Source organism: Oryzias melastigma, linkage group LG3, assembly GCF_002922805.2.
Source record: "Oryzias melastigma strain HK-1 linkage group LG3, ASM292280v2, whole genome shotgun sequence".
NCBI lineage: Eukaryota > Metazoa > Chordata > Actinopteri > Beloniformes > Adrianichthyidae > Oryzias > Oryzias melastigma.
In genome coordinates, this window is record NC_050514.1 from 11,861,630 (window position 1) to 11,883,802 (window position 22,173).

Below are 22,173 nucleotides of genomic sequence, written 5' to 3' on the forward strand. Positions count from 1 at the left end.
TTTTTTATTGTTGCTTCTAAAACTTAACCTTAATTTTATTTATTTATTTATTTGGGACAGTGCACATGCAATGAATCCCGCGGCTATTATATTAACAGGTTTACTACCAAAATATGTTAGCCTCAGTGGAGAGAGACTTCACCATAGCCCATCGTCACCACCAGGCCAGCAGGAGCTCTTCCCTGAGTGTGGTGTGTTCGAGTCATCGTTCTGCCTTGCTGCCATGAACCACGCATCTAAACCACATCGCATGCATCAGTTTCATGCACTGTCCAATCATGTCCTCACTGTTGGAGTATCAAAATCCCTTTTGGTCTTCCTGGAAATAATCCTTCCGGAAAAGAAGGAAAGCAGATCCGTCGACGCAATCCGAAGTGAGTTTTTCTTAAAATTGGGCATTTTATGCTAGAATTCTGGGAACAATAAACATGTTCAATCAGGCTACAGTATAGCAATGATTGCTATCAAAATATAAGTTCAACACTCAAAATGAATTATTGTCCAGTAGCATCTAACCCAGGGGTGTCAGACTCCAGGCCTCAAGGGCTGGTGTCTTCCATGTTTTCCAGCTCCTCGTTGGCTAAACACACCTGATCCAGGTAATGAGCAGCAGATAAGGCAGGATTTATAGAAGACCAGCATCAGGCTTGCCCTGGAGGCCTTGAGTTTGACACCCCTGATCTAACCCATCTTTAAGTAAACCGATTTGAACTTATTTGTTGGATTTTTACTGCCCAAAGAAGTAACATGCTGAATTTAAATTCCTTTATCAGCTATAGAGGTCATGTGTAATATGTCATCTTAACTGAATTCTGGCTGTTTTTAGATGCCAGAAATTATTATTTTGACTCATCAGATGACATGTAAATCAAATCTCACGGCAGCATTATGCAGCTGATGTAATAAAACTATAATTTGCTTGCATCTTGAAGTGTTATATTTGTTATATGCCATCTATTGTCATTTTACTCATACTAGATTTTAATGTTCTTGTTTTACAGCTTGTGTCCTGAGATGTGCCACTCCACCTGGTTGGGAAAAAATTATTGAGGTCAAGCTCAAGAAGGCGTTTGTCAACAAATGTACGGCCAGAGCAGCTTCTAAGCAGTAGGCCACTCCTATGATCTACAGTATGTGGACTGGTTACTCTTTCATCCTTCGTTTATTTTTTGTTTTTAATTTTCGTGGACCATGAGTTTTAATACAGTTCCTGCCAAGTGTGTTCTAGGATTTGGAAGCATGTAAGTTCTGTTGTTTCAAAGCCAAGTGAGATTCCTCCTTGTACCTCAGCAGTGCTGTCAGTGTGTTTGTTCTTTAGAATCTGGAAGTATTCATTATCACCACGTCGGCCAGATTGAGTACGCCACAGTTCATGTACTTAATGCAATTACATAAAAAAAGTTTGAAAAAGTTAGATCTCCGGGTATAATACGACACAATTTTGTGAATGTATTTCTGGTTTTACCTAAAATAGTTCATTAAGAAGCCAGGTGGTTTTAACTCTTGTGCTATCCTGGACATGTTTACATTAAAAGTGGGGTCATCTGGATCCCACAAGACCACGCGCTAAAGTTTTTTTTCCAAGGATTTTTTATCTTTTCTGGTGTCCGTGGCAGACATAAGATCCTGTCCACATTTGTTATGGGAGAGATCACACATCAATGTAATGGTAGGGTCATCTTGGCCCCATAAGAGAGCACAAGGGTTAATGTACTTTTAAATTATGAAAAAAAATAGTTTTGTTAAAACCGACTTTTCAGCAAGGGGGTTAGTAAACAATGTCAGAGCTTGTATTTAATTTATTTTTATATCTCATTTATGTTTTATATTTCTGTATTTTGTCTAAAAAATGTAAAGAATCTAATGCTGTTATCCCAATACAAATGTACTGATGGTGCTGACCAAATCCCAAATAAAATGTAACATTTACATATTTTGTGTTGTTTTTACTGTTTCTCAAATCGTTCTCATTAATGGCTTTGGTAAGACATTCAAGAGAAATGAAAGAGACATGAAACAGACAATAATGAGATCTCTTTTAGAGCTAATCCTTCAGATTTGTCTCATCCTTTTCTCCTTAATCCTTCTTTAAAACAGCTGAGACAATTTAGATCAGAGTGAGACTATTATGAGATCTCTTTTGTTTCTCCCACTTCTTAAGTCTTGTTCAAAAAGCTTATCTCAATTCATGCTCATTTGTCTTGTTGATGTCTTTGCTCATCTTTGCTTAACTCTTGCTCCTAAGGGTCCCTTAGGAGCAAGATTTGAGACACAAATGATCACAGAATGATACAAAGATGAGACGCTCAAACTGATCTCAGGAGACGAGCTTGAGCCACATTTGAGCAACAGATTTTTCCTATGGGTTTGCTCCCAACACCTTTCAGGAAGAGTCTGCACTACTAAACCGGACCCAGGCTAATACAGACACCCAATTTCTCTGCAAAGCTTGCAGTGCTTAGCCGGTAGCTTCATCGCTCATCTAGTTCTGCCACGAGCCCCAGTAATCACTACAACCAGTGTAGTAATTCTCAGGGGTACTAGGCATTCAGCACAATACTACACAAGGCTACACAAAAGTTCGGATGCTGTTTGCTTTTGCAGAAACGATGCCAAAGCTGGCTCTAGGATGATGTCATAAAATGGGCGGCACCCACAAGCCACGAAAGGCGTTGCCTCAGAGATCGAGACGTCTTACTCCCAGGTAGGAAAAAAACTCACAAAAATAACTCATACTCTGAAAGACTCAAGAAAACCATGTTATAGTCCCTCCAATCACTAGTTTAGTCTCCTAAAATACTCATGCAGTCCGATCGATGGTGGTCAAACTCTAAGTACTGTCCTGCTGTAGATCTTTGATTTGAGCTCAAAATTAGATGTTGCTTACTGGTGTTTCCGGCAGTGACAACTTGCTCCAGAATTTTGTGCTTGAGTGCTCCCAGCAGTGCCTCCACAATCACGTTGTAGTTTGCTCCAGGTGTGAGTCCGATCAGGGTTGCGGTGGTGGCTGTTCCTGGCAAGCGGATCTGCGTAGAAACACAGTTCATGAATCCGTCTTCAACCAAACAGCTTGAATGGGGTTCGCCATCCGCTCTCCTCTTACCTGGAACATCTTCTCGTTGATGCTGGTGAGAGGATTGCAGGACACCAAGTAGGCACTGCTCTGACTGTAAGGCTTCCAGGAGATGCTGGTCTGAGTCTGAGCTTCCAGCGGCACTCCTGACTCGTTAAAGGAGATGGATCCGATGGGAACGTTCAGTTTTACAACAGGCACCCTGCGACCTTCTGCATCAGGGTGGGAGACATAGATCAGAGGCTCACGGACTTGCCCGAAGGGCGACTGTGAGTTTCCACTGCTGTCTTCCCTATTGTTGTACTCTATGTACTGCTGGCCCTGACCGCCAAAGTCAATTTCAGGCACATCCAGCGGGCTGACACCACCAGGGTGGTGGGGCTGAGGCAGAGGCAGAAGCGAGGACTCCGGCTCTGTGCGGAAAAAACACGGTTAAGAAGCAAGCAGGTTAGATGGGATTAAAGCTGAACCACTCTGCAAATTAATGGCCAGCAGGGGGCGCCAAATATTCAGCGTTTTGGGGGCAAAATTAGTCTCACTTATTTTCTGAACACACATTAATATTTTGCATTAGAAGCAATTCAAGATAACAATGTCTTTTAAGGTTTTAGAAGCCAAGCTCTGGGGGATTTTCATGACACATCTATGCTTCAGTGAAAGCAGTAATGTAAACCTGATATTGAACATTTTTGTTGTTGTCTCTTTGTTTCATGGAATAACCAAATATGAGACAGAATTTGGAGAAAACTCACTAGTCCTGATTTCGCCTTCCAGGGGCGTGCTCCTCTGTGTGTTTTGGATGGCGATTATTCTGATAATGTACTTTGTGCTTGGTTTCAGACCTGAGGAGAAAAGAAGGTACAGTAAGTGAAGCTGCACCTGATGTCAAAGACAAATTGGGAATCAAACCTCAGGTTTAATCATTGTAAATTCTGAACAATCAAGGCAAAAATGGCGTGGATGGCATGTGTACCCGTTATGGTGGCGTAGGTTTGTCCTGAGTGTGGCTGGGGTATGAGCTGCTGAGGGGATCGTCCAAGCTCCTCGTAGGTGACATAGTATCCTGAGACGTGTGAGGCAGGTGGCTGCCAGGTGAACGAGATCGAGGTGTGGGTCACAGAGGAAAATCTGAGGTTGGTGGGAGGTTGAACCACAGGTCGTGCTGTGACAAAAAACATTGATTTGTATTGTTAATGCCATTTTGAGAGTCTCTTTATGCATGATTTTATCATTTAAACTCTTCTAAGATAAACCTGTAAATTAATATTTTCTGACCTTAATAACTCTAGTTAGAATATAACAAATAAATGTTTCAAAACTTAATGACTCATCTGTTGAAATGTATTTCTTTTCAACCTTGTGACTACATTACCTATTGTGCAAGACAGCAGATGACACTTAAGTAATAGGAATAATTAGGTTCAAGGGAAAAAGGGATATTGTACTTTATATTTGACTTTCTTTGAACTTTAAACTAAAATGTGAGATAAAATTGAAAATTCAAAGAGGAAAAAAAAAGACTTCCTATTTAAAAAAATATAATTCTGTATTTTTTTTCTCAGGTTTCTAGAATTTAACGTTTAATTCTGGATTGAAGTGAAAACTGGGAAAAAATATCCAGTCAGAATTGTGAATTTAACTTTTAAATCATGACTTTTTGCATCTGAACAATGTGAAAAACAAAAAGCTGGAATTTTTCTATTATTCCTCGAGCAGTTCTGATGATTTTCTAAAGTTTAGTCTGATATTCATTAGAACAGTAACATGGTTCAAGACAAGTAAGCTGTCATAACACCAACATAACACCAACAGTCGCATAATTGCAGAGCTCTGCAGTTAGCACCATTTTAAAATGTAATTTAGTGCAATTGCGAAAAGAGAGCCAACCATGGTACAGAAGAAAAGCAACTAATGACTCCAGAGACATCAAAAAAAGCACTTAAAAGACATGACTGAGAGAGTGACAGTCATGAAGAATGAGCTACTGGAGCTTCATGAAAGAGTTGCATAGCTAAATGAAGAATTAAGGAAACTTCAAGCCCAGAATGAACAAGACAACAGGATCGATATACTCGAGAAACGAGTGGATCACTTGGTACAACATTTCAAAACAGTCAACAGGAGCCGCTTATATTCATGACTAGTTATTCTAAATTTTGACATATCTACAGTGTTTCTGTTGCTTGTCTTTAGTTTTATTTTTGTTCATGTGATTGGCCAATGTGCATTTGAATAAAAAATACATATAGTTGTTGGGGAAAAAAGGCAGATTTATGTGAAGAGTTGTTTTTATTCCATGACTTTCCACTGTTTTAATCACTATTGTACAGATTTGCTTCATACCTGTGTCAATCACGAAAAATACTGGAGCGCTCTTGGTGTTGCCGTTCAGACTGTACATGTTAACAGAGTACGTGGTTCCTGGCTGCAGACCTGAGACACACACACACAGGTTATTGAGTGAGGCTGATCCTACAGTAAGGAATAGACAAACATGAGAGGGCGGTGCACCTGTGACGGTGTAGGAATTTGCATCTCCTGGGAGGGTTTTCCTGATGGTGGGCAGTGATCCGGGGGTGGGTGTGACTTCAATAAGGATACCGGTGATACTTCTTGCTTTGTTACGCCATTGTAATTTGAAAGAAGTATCCTTGACATCATAGTGCTGCACGCGCCATGGAGGACTCAAGTCTGCATGGGAGAAAACAGCAAAAGATGAGTTGACAGTAAAGAGTGGAAATAGGTCAGTCGGTGAGGAAGCTAGTTACTTTCTGGTGTGGTGACTTCTCCCTCCAGAGGTCGGCTGGTGACGGAGTTCTTTAGAGCATACACTTGTATCTGGTATGTTGTTGCTACCTGCAGGCGGCGCACATACGGCACGTTATTGACTCATGGAAGAGTGCTGAGGAATGAGACACGAGGAGCCGAGCTCACCATGAGTTGAGGAACCACAACGCGGGTGTCGTCTGGTGAAACATTGATTTCTCTGCTGGGGCTGTTGATGTTCTTGGGTGTGATAACTACACGGTAGCCTGTTAGCCGTGCGTTTGGAGCCTGCCATGACACAGTGAACATGGATGGTCCGACATCGGAGATGACCATGTTGGTTGGTGCATTGATGACTGAAGCAGAGAAACACAATTCAAAACTATGATTATATGATGAAAACAACTTTGAAGACGCACTCCAATGAAAATGCTGTTTTTAGCATGTTCTTGTAGCATTTTTCTCTTAATGGAGGAGTTGGCTGGTTGGAAATGGCCGCACCAACAACTCACAAGGCAAATACTACCGCCACTCTGCACAAACTATGTTCTAATATAATTTTGCCTAAAAAATATGATCAAAAACCACCAAAAATGGGACTTTAAGGTGTCTTTGTTCTACCTGTGGCCTGGGTTCCCACTAAAGGTGTGCTTGGTGTTTGGCCGTTCAGAGCGATGACTTTAACGGTGTATTCAGTGCCGGGCCGGAGACCTCTCAGCACTGCGCTGTTCTGACTGCCTCTGGGGGCGGGTCGCAGCTCTCTCTCCCCCTCCTCTGAGCTGGAGTACAACACCCTGTAGGATGTGACGCTGCCTTCAGGGCTGTCCCAGGTGATGCGCATGGAGGTGGAGTCGATGTTAGAAAAGGTCAACTCCTTGGGGCCATCCATGGCTAAAAGGAACAAAGCAGATTTTCTTTAAGCCTGAGCTAAGACTGTCATGTCTGACATGTCTAAAGACATTCCTGCAGAGACAAACCCTCTCCTAAATCATGCTTTTGTGAATTTTATGAGCTGAAACCACAATTTATGCAAACATAGACAAATAGATGCTTGGAATGCATTAGACAGTGGGTCTTGAATCTATATTATATAAAAATGTCATTTTTTGAATGGAATTATTGACATGAACACACTTTTCCATGTCATTCACATTTTTAGAAAGGGTCTCTGCTTCTTTTCTTGGTTTCAGCAATTAAATCAAACCAACCAGTGATGGCGTTCTCCACCATGGGGGTTGATGGCTGTCCGTTATTTCCCAGAGCAGCGACACTGACAACATACTCAACAGTCGGAATCAGGCCTGTGATTATCATCTCTGTCTGATCTGCAACAAAACCGATGAGATTTGGTGTTGAGTGGTATAAAAAAGAAGAAAAAACTTGATCTGTATTTGTATTTGTTTACAGATGACCTGTCAATAATTACCTGGAGCCACCAACTCAGAGTAGGAGGGCCCCAAACCATTTTTGGGCGTACTTGTGACTCTATAACCTTTGATTGGTCCCTGAGCCGGAGTCCAGCGCACCTTGATAGAATTATCACTCACATCCATGACCTTCATGCTCGTTGGGGGCATAGTATCTATAATCCAGGACAATGAAATTGAATTTCAAACGTATAAAAACATTATTTTTCTAGATAAGTATTAAGAGAAGGGTACCAGTTCGGTGAGTTATAGTAGCATGGGTATTGGAGGCTGGGGTGTCTCCTCTAGTTGAAACAGCGTAGACTGAGATGGTGTAGTCAGTACCAGGCTCCAGGTCAGTGAGGGTGTAGGTGGTCTGGGTCCCTGGGATCATTTTCTCCACAGGAGATTCTCCACCTATAGAAAAATAGAGAGGGGTCACCTATAAATCTAAGGTTTTTGCTAAAGGAAACAAGCAGGAGAATATTCATTGAATCTCAGGTACAGACTTGTCCCTCCGTAGGTGATCCTGTAGGTAGTCACTGCTGCAGATGGGGCCTCCCAACGAATGGTGATACTGTTGGGGGTGGATGATGTGACCTCCAGGTCTTTAAGTTCATCAGAGACTGAGTTTTTAAAGTGAAAGGTGCAGAAAAAGAACAAATGTGATTAAAAAACACAAAAGTTATCTTTCTCTGTTAACATCATTAAAAGAAAGGGATATAGGACATGAAAACATACTGGTGGCCTGCGTGCCAGTCAGAGGCTGGCTCTCCTGATTGTTGCTGACAGCATACACATATATCAGGTACTCCTTATCAGGTTCCAGTCCAGTCAAAGTGAAATGGGTCCTGGTTGGGGGCACCCTCTGATCCTTGGCTCGTCCACCGCTCGTCTTCTGGTAATGGATCCTGTAGCCAGTGATGAAAGCAATCGGAGGCTTCCAGTGGACGGTGAAGGAGGTGGTCCGGATGTCAGAGAAGTCCAGGCCGGTTGGAGAGTCCAGAGCTAAAAGCAGACAATCGCACATTTTGCCCACATGAAGCTGTTTGGAAGCAGATGAATGATTTCTGACCTCTAAACAGAATTGACACTCAACACACTATGACTTTGTATTTTAGTGAGCTGGCAAAAAATATTGTAAAATGCATCAATTCTCTAAAATAGACCAAATAAAGTAAAAGTAAAAAAGACTCTGTGGTAACTTTGAATCTACATTTGGTCACCCAAAGCGGAAATCAGTCATACTCACTGGTTCTCTGAATTCCTGTTATTGGCGAGCTTTCTCGTTCTCCGTAAACACCCACAACACTGATGTGGTACTCTGTGTTTGGTTGCAAGTCTTTATAAATGAAGGAAGGCATGTCGTTAGAGAGCAGACTCACACAGATCAGTGCCAAGAAAACTGCAGAGATTTTGATCTTTGGAATCTCTAAAAACACTAAAGAGTGCAGGAGCTCTTACTGTTCAGCAGGTAGGTGCTGGTGGCTCCCCCAACGTTGACCTCCTTGACGTCATCGTCTGTGGCCGTGGGGTGGTAACGGATAACAAATCGAGAGATGTCGCTCGGAGAGGCAATATTAGGGAGTGTCCATGTTATTCTGATGTAGTCAGGTCCCACACTTCCAAACTGCAGGTAGAGGGGAGGCGGCACGGCTGAAGGAGAAACGGGTAGAGGTTACTCTTATGCTATTTTAGTTTTAAAATGTCTCATATTGCAAACATTGAAGAAGTTTGTGTTTATTCAGGTTTTAACAAAACTAACTGATCTACATTTTTTTTAAATCTATATCTCAAAACAGTTTTTTTTATGCTAGAGCCTGCTGAAAGCCAGTTATTATTTTGAATGAAACCTAACATGGTGAGGTGTCTATTCCGCTTTGGATTCTAACCCAATACACTTATTTTACAATTTTTAAAGGCAACATTTTCAGTCGGAATCACACCGATTAATAAACTTGCTTTTTGGGGGTATTTATATAAAAATAACCTCTGTTAAATATGACAAAAGCTATTTTAATAAACATTTAAAGAGAAGAAGATGTTATCCTGCAGACTTAATTTATGCAAAAAAGCTTAATCGTCAGGAAATAACAAAATTATTTCAAAAATGGTTTCATTTATAGGTAAAGATCTAAAGGAAATTACCACAAGGAGAACCAAAAAAATTAAAAACATAAAATTGTGACTTTCACTAAAGAGATCTGACATTTTATCCTAATGAATTCCATCAGAACCATAGCCCTCTCATTAATGACTATAGGAGAGAATCACCCGCATGCGTCTGCTTTGTGTGTGTGGCCGGCTCGCTTTCCCCCGTCTCTGTAACCGTGGCGATACTGATGTCATAGTCCACACCAGGCTCCAAACCATGAATGGTGTAATAACCAGCTGACACCTCCACCAAATCTTGGAATATTGGCAAGTTCTGGCCGGTTGTTACTACCGTTATCCGGTAAGCAGTTATGGTGTTGGAGTGCAGGGGGGTCCAGCGCAGGCCAATGGTGGTGTCAGTTATGTTGACAAAGTCAATGTGACTCGGTATGGGAATTTCTGAAAGCGTTAGGCCGGTGATAAAGCGCAGGCAAATGTAGAGAAAACAATAACAATAAGCATTCATGTCATCTGCAAAGAATAGAAACCAACAGCAGCCATGCTACACAATTACAGAAACAAACATCATGCTAATTTCAGTCATGCTCAAAGAAGGGTTAAATAAACAAGTTATTACATTAATCTTCATGCAGATTATAGGCTTTTTTTGTTTGTTTGTTAATGAAACATGCTGAAAAGGCTACAGGACCTGCATCCATGTTTTTAATTTCCTTAATGTTACACAGATTTACAGCATGTCAGTCATATTTGTACCAAATATGTATCCTTGTAAGCTTTCTATTCTCGTCCTGTGCAGGGTTCATGGGGTTGCTGGAGCCTATCCCATTAACAGGTTACCAGTTCATTGCAGGGCCACACCCAGATAGATATGCTCACGCCTAAGGAACACTTACAGTCACCTTTCAACCTCTCAGACATGTTTTAAATCAGGGACAGGCAATTGGCTGGACACACCTGAACCAGGTAATCAGTCATGAGTAGGGCTTGGATATTTGAAAATCATGCAGACACTGTGGCCCTCGAGGCCTGGAGTTGCCTATCCCTGTTAAAGACTGTGAGAAGAAGCTGGAGAATTCATATCATGACCTTTTCTCTGTGAGGTGGCCGTGCTAAACACCACATCACTGTGCAGCCCCAGGTACACAGATATCTAGTACTTTTTAGTGTTTTTGTGTGTAAAACATGAATGCAATAAAAGAATCAAGTTGATATTAGTTAAATGGAATCATATTTTTCTTCCAAAAGAGACAGCAAATCCTTCATTTGAACATTAAAAATGTGTATTGATTGAATCTAAAAGAAGGAAAGTTCCGATGGTTCAAACTAATTCTTATTTATGAGTTTATGAATAGTACATTTCAACTGGAAAGTGTTTAAATTCCAAAACATGCAAGTGAATACTGGTGCATTTAGCCTCTGTGTGAGTGCAGATGTATGGATTATTTATCTAACTAAAAGGCGCATGATGCAAAATTGTTTGGGGAGAAAAGCAAAGCTAAGAAATGCAGAAAAAAAGTTGAAAAATGTTTCTTAAGTGAAAGTGATGTCCTAAAACTAGCACAGTTCTTTTTATTAATGAAAGCAGCTGTAGAATAACATTTGCAAAAAATGTGTTCTGTTGTCCAGGATGCAGAATGTGACAGCAAAATAAATAAAAAGAGCATAAAAATTGTAAGCGTTTCCTAATCAAACTCACTCCTTGGTTTCCTTTGACCCTTTTCCAATCTGGTTTATTCAAACCCCCCTCTAAAGGGATTCTGGTTCTGCTGACATGCCTGAACATGTTCAAGATCAATAGGAGACTCATACCTGGTGTGACGATAGTGGACACTGGCAAACTTTCCACTTGTCCTTTGGTACTGAACACACTGATGTTGTACTCCACACCGAGATTCAGGTTCTCCAGCTGGCAGTAGGTCTGACCTACTGGAACAAACTCGTCCAAAGAGTTTCCTCGCTGGTCGTTGGTCGGTGTGCTTGTCACTCTGTAGGCTGTGATTCCTGCAGAATCAAAATAAATCAAATTAGTACACCACCATTAAAGAAACAAAAAAGTTCAATGCCCAAAGTCTGGGTGGGACATGATCTAGTTGGCTTGCACACTGAGGAGCCAATATTTACCTGGTGTTTCGGAGGCTGTCCAGTAGACTGTGAGGTCACCTGTGTTGGGGCTGGACACCACTCTGAGGTCAGTGGGGGGGGACAAAGCTGCACACAGGAACGATAAAGGATCATGCTCAAATGGAGTCTATCAGAAAACAGATGGCATTTGATAAGTCCTTGTCGCCATTTCATCTTTAGCGTAAAATACGCACATGTAACAACATTGCGGGTGATGGGGTTTCCACGGTTACGGCCATTGAAAATGGGCTGGACGCTGTAGGAGTACTTGTTTCCAGGAATCAAACCGGAAATGAAGATACGTCCGGAGTCAGAGGTCTCTTCTTTGGGAGACTCGCCTTCCTCACTGGGTAGAACAGACAACTAAAAAGAGGAAGAGCAGGCAAAAGGGGAAGATTGTGAGCCACTCTTAAGACAAGGGGCGGGGCCTAATATCTGCTGTAAACACTTCCTGAAACATCTGAGGGAACCTTTTTGGAAAAGATGTTCCTGGGCATTCATAGTCTTTAATGAAGACTTATTTATGATGTACTATAAGCAGAATTTTCTTAGAGGTTAGTCTTTACCTTGTAGCTGAACCTGCGAACAGGTATCCAGGAGATAATGATGGCGGTGTCAGTGACATCAGTGCTGAAAGGAGGAGCGTTTCCCAACTGGGGAGCTAAGAAAGACAGAACAGAAAAAAGTGAATATTCCTGCCAGTTTTTATTCTAATTTGACTTGTATAAACTGACCTGTGGTGAAATAGTTGGTGACTCCTTCACTGAGCTCATTGTCCAGCTCGGAGTGCAGCGTGGCCATGTACTGGGTGTCTGGTCGTAGGTTCTTCAAAGGGTATTGAGTGGTCCTGCCGGGGATCCTCTTCTCTATGGGGCTGGAGCCCTCGATGCTCAGGAAGAGGCGGAAACCGGAGACAACGGCGCGGGGAGCATCCCAGACGACCAGCGCGTTGTCGGGGCCGACGTCAGTGAAACGTACATTTGTGGGTGCATCAGGTTCTGGGAAGAAGGAAAAATTGAAAGGAAATGTTTAAAATTTATGATTTTTTAAAAATGATTTACAGTTCCATCTGGGAATATTCATGGTGCCACTCACTAGTTGACATTTCTCCTACTAACGGCTGGCTCTCCGTGCCGCTGCTGATGGCATAGATGTAGAAGCGGTAGAGCGTGCCGGGCTGCAGGTTCCGGAGCTCAGCGTAGGCATTGGGAGAGATCGGCGGCTGCAGCATTCGGAGCTCGTTGCCGCTCCGGTCCATTGGGGTGTAAGTCACTCGATATCCCGTCACATCTCTGGGGGGACCAGTCCAGGTGAGGATGATCTTCACATCTGAGACCTCAAAGAACTGTAGGTTTGAGGGAGCTGGAACCTCCTCTGTAAAGAGAATTTTTTTGTCAGAAATAGTCAAGCTTTATGTTGAAATTAAGTTAAAATAAGTCAAAGTTGGAATTGAAGCATTCTGTATTCCTGTAAATGCATTAAATTTATTTTAAAATAAATGTTCTTTTAACAAAACTCAATGCTTGTTTAACCTTTTTGCTATATGTTTAGGAACAGGTCAGCTTCACAAAAGTAAAAAATAGTCATATTTTTAACTTTTGCAGAAATATTAGGACAAATCCTTGTTTTGTTTTGATTTTTTTTATCTAAAAGCAAATTTTTGATCTGTCAATTCAAACATGTCAGAAACGTATTTTCTTCTGTCTTCCAGATAAACTTTTTTTATTCTTTTGAAGACTGGATGTGCTATTATTTTTAACAAAAAAAGGAAAATTTCACACCCACAGCCAGATAAAGTATAAATGATACACATTATCTTGTGTATGTTTATCTTGATTAGATTTTTTTGGTTATTTTAAGTATTCATTGTAGACAATACCACAAAAAATCTCACAGATCAATCAAACTCGTTTCAGAAATAAAGTAAAGCATTAATTAAAAAGCAAAGAAAAATGACAAAGATGTAAGAAAATGAATCTCTCTTCTTCACACTGTAATTACTCAATCATAAATAGGGAGTTTTGCCGTAATCCATTTAAGACACACATATGTCACCTTAGATTATTTTAACTTAGTGATTATTAACTAAAGTAAAGTAGAGTTTAATTCATTGTTTAAAAGGAGTATGAATTTTACATTTCATTTCATGGTTTTGCATCATTCCATCATTGTTATCAGAGCAGATTTTTTGTCAAATAACAAAACGCTCGTCTGCTCATCGTATATTCTTTATGTTCTGTACAAAATTTTACATTTAAAAATCCTTGTGAGTATATTACAAAGCCCAAAAGATGTTTTTGTTTGATTAGATTATTTTTAGATCTAAACTCCAAACAAGAACACACATCAGCCGCATGTGGAACTGCTTGTTTTTACATCCAGTGAAATGTGTGAATATGGTTTATATTTACTGTGTGTGACTGTGTTTTTATGATCTTGTAGTTTTTCTTCTTAGTTTCATGATTCTCTGAGATGGAGAATAGGTTTTTCATGATTATTAATAATAATGACCTTGAAGATAATTTTCTGTATTAAGCAATTTATCAAACTCTTATCTGTCTGAAATTAAAAACCATCAACTTTTAAATGTATCTACCTTGTTTCTGAGAACCAGCTGTGGTGACCTGAACAAAAACCGGCTCGCTCTCCAGGTGGTCCTCCACGGCGTAGATGGTGATGTTGTACAGTAGACCAGGATGAAGGTCCACCAGGGTCACAGAGTTTTCCGAGTTTGGGAGCGTCAGCTCAGTGCTGCTGCCCTCCTCTGACGGAGTGTACACGACCCGGTAACCTGCAGGCACAAGCATGTGGCCGCATTCCAACACAAGCAGAGACAAAAGCATCTTCAACTTCAGGGTTTCTCTCTACCTGTGATAGGAGCCTGAGGTCTGGTCCAGCTGACTCTGATGGACGCCTCCCCGACCTCGTCAACAGCAGGTTGGGTTGGTGTGTCAGGAGCTGGAGGAGCACATTTAGAGAGCAAACAAAATGTGTTCAGATCCTCTCATCTGAGGTTAAAGTCACCAAGTGGAGGAAGAGAATGCTGCCCCACCTGTGATCTGTGAGGTGGTCAGAATGAGGTTGGGCTCTCCTTGCTCTGGTAGCTCATAGACGCTGACGTTGTATCTGCGTCCGGGCAGAAGTTGATCGATGGTGACAGAGGTGGTGGTGCGAGGGAGATCTGGAGTCGCACACAAACATAATTAAAATGATTCTCCATTACTGAAACATGCATGCAAAGGTCAGAGTCTTAATTAAACATATCTGACAAATAGATTAGATGACAAAAGGAAGAGTTGGATCAATACTGCTTGTGGTTAAAGTCTCTCACCCAAGACGTTGGTCTTTGCTCCCTCCTCTGTGAGCTCGTACTCCACCCTGAAGCCAGAGATGGTGGCAGAAGCCGAGGACCAAGACACAACGAAGCTGTTGGAGGTGATTTCCGTCACCGACTCTGAAGTATCCACCAACGGAGGAGGCGCAGCCGTCTCCCCCTCTGAGGTCTCCACTGAGGAGGTGAGATGAACACCAACATTCTTTCAGAAATACCCGTAGAGTTGTAGCGTTCTGACTTTGTTTTACTCACAGGAGCCATGATTGGTTGTGAAGTCAAAGCGCGTGACCTCGCGACCTCCATAGCGCAGAATGCTGATCAGCTGACCCTCGTAGGTCACGCTCGGACGCAGCCCGCTGATGGTGTAGGAGTTGACGTGGCCGGGGATGGTGACCTCCCTCCACGGGGTACCTCTGTTTTTCTAATGTGAGAGCAAAAAGCAACAAATTGCTGCAGCTGCACATGATAATGAAGATGTTTTCCTAAAAATATCAGAGTTATCTTAGTTTACATTCTTCACGTCAAGAATAAATCTTCAGAAAATGAGGAAATTATAATTGCTTTTTTGATAAAGCAAAGTTTTTATAATTAAATCCAGTTTGGAAGGGAGACTGGCTCCCACCCAGTGACGCCCTCATCCTGTTTTATGAGCATTCAGACAGCTTTAAAGCTCCAAAAACTCTGTGCTGGGTGGCCAAATAAGCACTCGGAACAAATTCTCTGCGGGAAGCATAAAACAAAAAGTTCTTAGGAGGAAATCAGCTGGACTTCAACTCGTTTATATGAAGCTTTTAATCACATCAAAGTGAAAACATTAGGAGAAAACTAAAAAAAAAAAGGCAAAGGAGGGAAATTTATCTTGGAATCCGTCCGACTGAGACTGTTTATTTATGCAGGCTGTAACAGAGAGTTCATGCGGCTTTAATCACTCTGTTCATGTTTAAACTTCAGCAAAAGCTCCCCATTTCGTATGTTATTGCTTACAAACACAATCTACTTCTAGATGAAAGTGTTGCATAAGTCTCAGACTCACGATTCTCCACTTGAGGATGTACTGCGTGATGTGGGCAGAGGACGGAGCGTTCCATTGGATGGGGGTGGAGTCTGGCTGTTTTCCGGCCTCTGTGATGATGACCTGCACAGGTCTGCGGCCGCCTGAGGGGGTTCAAGAACATCAGGAAAAGCAGAGGAGGAGAGCAGGGATGAGAGGGAGCTACAACAAGACAGTGTTACCTGTGGGGAGCGTAGGTGAAAGTTGGCACATTTTACTGAGCTACATCCAAAGGATTCATCATTTTTTTTAGTAAACCTCCAGACGGTGTCAAACCAGCTGTACGCCCACTGACATCTGACGGTGCGGTATAACACTAAAGCTCCATTTTCATCACCGTTTTTCCAGCCTCTGTTCTTTAAAGCACACTTAGAGTCTCATACATGTCTCAGCCGTGACCTCTGTTGAGTCTAAGGTAAATGTTTTAACTGTGACTTCCTCCCGGCAGGACCCACCCAGAGTTAAAGTACAAAAGGCCAAATTAGGCAACCTTTCTCCAAACAGCAGCAGGAAGTCACGGCCTTTGATTCTGCCTGTGGCAGGTCAGCAAAATGTCTCAGAAGGCCAAACGGGAGTGAAGAAAACCTGTGGAGCCGCGACCGACGGGGGAGATGTGATGACCTGACACTTCTCCATTTGTCAGACATCAAAGCCAGAACAAACCTGGCAAATGGATTTATTTCTCTTTTTTTAGCAGCATGGAGTAAAAGACTAGGGCTTTTAATGCTGTCGAAGAGTTGGAAGAGAGAATAAAAAACTCTTCTTCATAAATTGGACTAATTTAATAGTCGATTAGTCGTTACTTTATATTATATGGAGTCAGAGTGTAGTAATGATTTCAGTAAGTATTTAATGAAGGACAGGTTTAACAAAAGTGAGTATCTCTAAGCTACTCAAAATGGGAACTTTGGCTTCAGAAATCTCTTTTTACAGTTGAACTTTTGCAGACCATTTTTATTCTAAGTTAATTTTCACATCCTTACAGATCTGCATTTCTTGACATCACAGCTTTATTATGAAGGTAAATTATAAAAATAAAAAGAAAAGGAATGATTTTAAACAAAGAAAAGCCAGACAAAATTCTTTTTACATAGAAGATACTGGCATGAATGCTGTTCTTGTACCTGGATACGTCTGCTGAGGTTCACAGCTCATTTCTCCAATCCCGTTTCCATAGCAATGGCAGCGGTACTGGATGCCGTGGATGACCTTGTCCCACTGTTCTCCAATCTGATAGAAAACTCTGTTCTGCGGCTCCTGACACTGATCTGATGTACGAAACAAGAGGGCAGACAAAGATGAGGGGCTGATTATAATTCTTTGAGCTTTAACCCCTGATGTGTGAGCCAGAAACGCACCAATAGCATCACACCTCCACCACCCGCGGCCCTGTCCGAAGCAGGTGCAGTTCATCATGTGGCCCTCCGCATGGCGCTTGGAGAACTCCTGGTTGACTTCATAAGGCACTCCGTCAACAATGCACTGATCTGGATTCAGAACACACATCTTTTGGTTCCCAATTTTCAGTTTCAGAAATTTGTTTCAAGTAAGTAAAAAACAAACGACTGTCTGACCTCGCAGCTGTGAGTAAGCAACGCAGTTCCACTCCCCGCGCCCGTTGCCCAGGCACGTGCACTCCATCAGGTGACCCATGACATCATGTCGCTTGTCCCACTTGTCCCCAACTCGGTGCATCACTCCATCATTTGTGGTACACACTTCCTCATGTGCTGGTTGGAAAAAACCAAAGAAAGAATGAAATTTACTCTTTTGACCTGCAGATTTTATTTGTCGACAAATCATCGCAAAAGTTAGCCTTAAAACAGGATGTTATTGTTAAACCTTTAACACCTGAGGTGTTGCCGGTGACACTTAAACACAAAATCTTTAACAAACTGACGCTTTTCTCCTTCAAAATCTGCTGGAATTACATTGATCGTGTTAACAGTTGAAAACTTATAGTAAATCAAAGATCAAAAAACACTGGTGTTAAAAGGTTAGGAAGAGAACACCTAAAAGTATCTGTCCATGCAGCAAGTCATTTTACTTAACAACAAATCGTATAATAAGATATCAAAATGTCCACACAGATCCAATCATTCAATAAGGAATAATAAGCTTAAAAAATGCTGTTAGATGGCATTACTTAAAATTGAATGCTCTACGTATGCTCTAAGTATTTTTTGCTAGTTTTGAGCAAATAGTTAGTATTTTTTTAGTTTTCATGCAGCTCGTTGTAGTTCATTTTGATTACAGTGACATATAAACTAGTGTAATAAAAGGTGGAAATAACTCATTTTAGAACAAAAATATTAGTACAAGTAAGCCCATGTTAATAAATCCACATACAATAAAAAAACTAACACTTTTTCTTAAGACATAAATTAAATTTGTTGTCTTTCCAATGAATTCCAGTCTAACTTTTAAACATTTGAGGGTTTTTTTTCACACTTTAATAATAAATTCCTTATTTCTAAGTTAATAAGATAAAAAAGTTTAGAAAATTGCAGAGAAGTTAAAACAACTTAAAACCTGGACTTATATCTTGAATATCTAAAACAAGGCTTTAAATCTTTGAAAGAAGCTCTCCCTAATTAACTAGAGTGGTGTGAGTCTGTGTTTGTAGCCGATTCGCTGTGACGACCACTGAAGCGTGAAGCCAAAATGGAAAAAAAAAAAGAGAACGAGTCTGTGGATGAACTGTGAATGTTTTGCAACATTCAACAGTTATCCCCCCCATGACCAGTCTGAGCCTCAACTATTTTCTCTTTAGTTCTCCCATGCAACCCTCTCTCTTGACCCACACCGCCATCCATGTGAGGAGTTTGCAGTCTTTCTTTCAGGACCTCTTTTGGTTAAAAATGCACAATCCTTCATTGTGGAAATGATGGGAGCGACACAAAGGAATCCTCTATAAATTGCCCAATTGTAAGCTCATGTATTATTGATGAATGAAACTCTGAACAGAGACAAAGCAGAATGTACTCACCTGCCATGGGGCAAAACCCAAAGAGCTGATCACTGTCATAGTAGTGGGTGGTACCACACCACCTCATGCCGTCACGCCGCCCGTCTGCGGTGCAGTCTGTGTAGTTACGACCACTGTAGAGGAAGGGGAAGTGGCACAGAGCCCCATTGGAGTTCCCGCCCAGCGTCGCCACGATAGCTGGAATCAAAGGCAGACGAGTCCGTTTAACGCTCCCATTTAGATTCGATTTATGTTTTATTCTGCATGTTATCAGTAAAGCACAAAAAACACAACAATGAAATGTCCGTAGCAGTTTTGGTTTTGGTCATTCTCACCATTTTTTTCAGTACAGAAAGAGTACTGCTGGTCTCGTTCATAGTTCGAGGTGGTGGAGCACCAGAGCTGCCCGTCTGTGCGGCCCTCGGAAGTGCACGAGTAGTACGTCTTCCCCATGAAGACGAAGGGGAACACGCACGGCTGCCCATTGGAGTTACCGCCATACACCTGATTCCTGGCTTCTATCCAGACACACGAGAGAGAAAACTTTCACCAGAGATACTCACATGTTTGGTTTCCTCTTTTAAAGAATAAAGGTAGCTATTTGAACAATAAAAGAACTCCTCCTTTCTTACCCCACTCCTGACAGCTGGCTCCACTGCCCAGACACGTGCACAGCATCTGTTTGCTGCCCTGAGTCCGGAGCCAGCGCTGTCCTTCGTGGTAGGAGTTCCCAGAATCTGTGCGGCACGTTCCCTCTCTGTTGAACTCAACCCTGGAGCGCTCGGGGGTGTACACCACAGTGCCGTGGCCTGTATCCCACCAAACCAGAATGGAATGAGTGAAAACAATGCTCCAAAAATCCCCAAATGTTCTTTATTAAAGGAAAAAACTTACTTTGGGCTACACTGTCCCGGTCACATTTCCACTCTCCACGGCCGTTTCCTAAGCAAAGACACTGCACGCGGTGTCCACTGGAGTCGGTCTTCATCCAGGTCTCGCCAATGCGGAAAGACTTCTTGACGTCATTGTCATTGCAGCGGTCTGCGTTGGGGAGGAGACAGGTGGTCAGCTGGTGCTCCTCAACTAAAAATGGGTTTTGATGTGTTGGCGCGGTGTTTACTTCTGGATGTGCATTGTATTTTCCCGTGTCCCTCTCCCAGGCAGGTGCAGTCCAGCATCATCCAGCCTTGGTACCGCTTCTCCCAAGTCTCACCAACAACATATGACGATGCTGCATTGTTGTCAAAGCAACTCTGAGCTGCACAGAAAACAGAGATGTGTTGCTAAGATTTGCCATCTGACAGAAATGTAGGAGGGGGGTTAAGTTAAGTGAAAATAGGAAAAAGATCTTCCAAAACAACTGAAAAATGGCAACATTACAAACCCCCCAATATTAAAACTGAAGTCTGCACATATTAGCATAAAATAAATAGTGCTAATCAGGCTGAAAAAGTTATTCAAGTTATTTAAAAGACATCATTTATGAACATTCTGTCTTAGCACATTTAATAACCATTTTTAAGATAAACAAAGCAAAGACTCATAATGGAAGGTGTGAAGATTTCAGCTGTTTTCATCACTTTTGTGACATCTCAGGGACGGTGATCCAGAATCAGCAGCGCGACACTCACCCACAGGTTTGCAGGTCCACTCTCCTTTGCCGTTTCCAAGACAAACACACTCTAGCATGTAGTCAGCTGTGTCATGGGGCCTCTTCCAGGTGTCCCCAATTTTATATGACCTCCCGCCGTCATGGCATCGATCTGTGGATGATACAAAAGCCGAGTTTTATTTAAAAAAAAATACTCTAAACTCCAATGTTAGGGCTTGATTTAGCCGTAAACTTAATGGTAAATAATAAACAGCTGCTCCAAAGATATTTAATCGGATTTTTGGGTATAAATTTGAGTTGTGATTCAGGGTTCAGAGAGCTTTTTAATGGGCATGGCGGTGCAGTGGTTAACCCTCACAGTGAGAAAGCCTTGTTGAAAATTGTCCTTTGGTGTTTATGTGTTTTGACCCCCAGGGCTCCTTTGAAATGGAGATTTCCCTGGTTAAAGAAAGGTAAAAAACAAACAAAATATTTTAAAAAACAGATGGGACCTTTCTATGTGGAGTTTGCATGATCTTGACGTAAATGTGCGGGTTTTCTCTTGGAACTCTGCAGGTCCAAAACATGCTTCATAGGTTGATTGGTAACTTTAAATTATCCATTGGTATGTGTGCGTGATTGTGTGGCCAACAGGCTGAGGACCTGTCCTGGGTGTACCCTTCCCCAACTGTAGCCCTGTGACCTCAAAAGGGTCACAGCAAGTCAAAAAAATGGATAGATGGCAGAATTTTTCAAAATAAAAGTTCCCCTTTAGACCCCAGTTGCCTTTTCAAACTGTAAATCAAGTACATTTTGGAGTAAAAACAAACTTAATTGTCTAAACAGGAAAATGTGTCACATACTTGCGATGGTGCAACTGATCTTCCCTCGACCAGAACCGATGCAGGTGCAGTCCCATATCATCCCTTCTCTTGGCCTCTCATAGGTTTCACCGATCCTGTATGTTTGCCCGTTGTACTTATCATGACAAGTTTCTTCCACTGAGGACAAAAAGACAACACAATTATGGATTGTGCTGCTGCAGAACATCACGCGTGCGCAACCATAGCAGCAGCTTCTGGTCCTGGTGATGCTGCGTCTTCCTGACCTTCAGGCTTGGTGGTGCAGTCCACGCGTCCAGCTGCGCTGCAGGAGCAGAGAAGAGTGCTGCCGTGGTACGACTTCTCCCACTGCTGGTTGGGACTGTATGAGCGCCCGTTGTCCTGGCAGACGACTGCGTAAAATGCGCACTGTCAGGACTTTACGCAGACATCATGAAACTAATAGAATTATTTTTTCTCCTAAAAACACAGAAGAATACGTACCTGGTGAGACGGCCTCGGGCTCGTAGAGGTCAGGATACACCTGATACTGAGATTGTCTTTTGTTTTTGTTTGGAGCGCCGTGCGCTGCACTGCTGAGGCACAGGGCAACCAGCAGCCCCGTCAGTGGACCGCCGGTCATTTTGGAGATGCACAAAGAAAAGAAAACAGATCTGAAGGAATCGAAGTTTGCAGCGGGTTGGTTCTGTCCCTTGTTCTCAGCTGCTCTTCAGGCGGTCCCGACTGCCGCCCCGCAGCACTTCAACCAGACCCTGCAGAGGGGAGAGGGCTGCCTTTATACGCACTGCTGCAGAGCACTGAAGGGGAGGGATTTCAACCACCCACTCCATGTCAGGAGAAAAAATGGTCAGAAGATGTATCATCAGTAAAAGTATGAACTATCACCAAAAAAAGAAAAAAGAGACA

General features: G+C 42.1%; 1 protein-coding gene across 2 annotated transcripts in view; it reads right to left on the reverse strand.

The window, feature by feature from the left end:
- The window catches only part of fn1b (fibronectin 1b), a 27,349-nt gene extending 5,188 nt beyond the window's left edge, over positions 1-22,161 (reverse strand). The window contains exons 1-41 of one of the 2 annotated variants that reach the window (XM_024295363.2): positions 21,751-22,161; positions 21,534-21,659; positions 21,289-21,426; positions 20,466-20,597; positions 19,955-20,092; positions 19,729-19,875; positions 19,467-19,643; positions 19,170-19,352; positions 18,856-19,032; positions 17,441-17,596; positions 17,225-17,353; positions 16,991-17,134; positions 15,849-15,970; positions 15,068-15,236; positions 14,813-14,989; positions 14,534-14,662; positions 14,350-14,439; positions 14,078-14,272; positions 12,577-12,855; positions 12,216-12,479; positions 12,048-12,142; positions 11,676-11,844; positions 11,482-11,568; positions 11,170-11,361; positions 9,520-9,798; positions 8,710-8,901; positions 8,498-8,587; positions 7,987-8,253; positions 7,755-7,871; positions 7,501-7,662; positions 7,266-7,421; positions 7,048-7,164; positions 6,461-6,730; positions 6,008-6,195; positions 5,842-5,929; positions 5,585-5,764; positions 5,417-5,506; positions 4,047-4,235; positions 3,826-3,915; positions 3,104-3,486; positions 2,888-3,026 (exon numbers count right to left, since the gene is read on the reverse strand). In XM_024295363.2, coding sequence (XP_024151131.1) covers positions 2,888-3,026; positions 3,104-3,486; positions 3,826-3,915; positions 4,047-4,235; positions 5,417-5,506; positions 5,585-5,764; positions 5,842-5,929; positions 6,008-6,195; positions 6,461-6,730; positions 7,048-7,164; positions 7,266-7,421; positions 7,501-7,662; positions 7,755-7,871; positions 7,987-8,253; positions 8,498-8,587; positions 8,710-8,901; positions 9,520-9,798; positions 11,170-11,361; positions 11,482-11,568; positions 11,676-11,844; positions 12,048-12,142; positions 12,216-12,479; positions 12,577-12,855; positions 14,078-14,272; positions 14,350-14,439; positions 14,534-14,662; positions 14,813-14,989; positions 15,068-15,236; positions 15,849-15,970; positions 16,991-17,134; positions 17,225-17,353; positions 17,441-17,596; positions 18,856-19,032; positions 19,170-19,352; positions 19,467-19,643; positions 19,729-19,875; positions 19,955-20,092; positions 20,466-20,597; positions 21,289-21,426; positions 21,534-21,659; positions 21,751-21,889 — 6,751 coding nt within the window. In that variant the 5' untranslated portion in view covers positions 21,890-22,161. The remainder of the gene's footprint in view (positions 1-2,887; positions 3,027-3,103; positions 3,487-3,825; positions 3,916-4,046; positions 4,236-5,416; positions 5,507-5,584; positions 5,765-5,841; positions 5,930-6,007; positions 6,196-6,460; positions 6,731-7,047; positions 7,165-7,265; positions 7,422-7,500; positions 7,663-7,754; positions 7,872-7,986; positions 8,254-8,497; positions 8,588-8,709; positions 8,902-9,519; positions 9,799-11,169; positions 11,362-11,481; positions 11,569-11,675; positions 11,845-12,047; positions 12,143-12,215; positions 12,480-12,576; positions 12,856-14,077; positions 14,273-14,349; positions 14,440-14,533; positions 14,663-14,812; positions 14,990-15,067; positions 15,237-15,848; positions 15,971-16,990; positions 17,135-17,224; positions 17,354-17,440; positions 17,597-18,855; positions 19,033-19,169; positions 19,353-19,466; positions 19,644-19,728; positions 19,876-19,954; positions 20,093-20,465; positions 20,598-21,288; positions 21,427-21,533; positions 21,660-21,750) is intronic. The other variant, XM_024295362.2, reaches the window with a different exon arrangement.
- Positions 22,162-22,173: the final 12 nt, after the last annotated feature.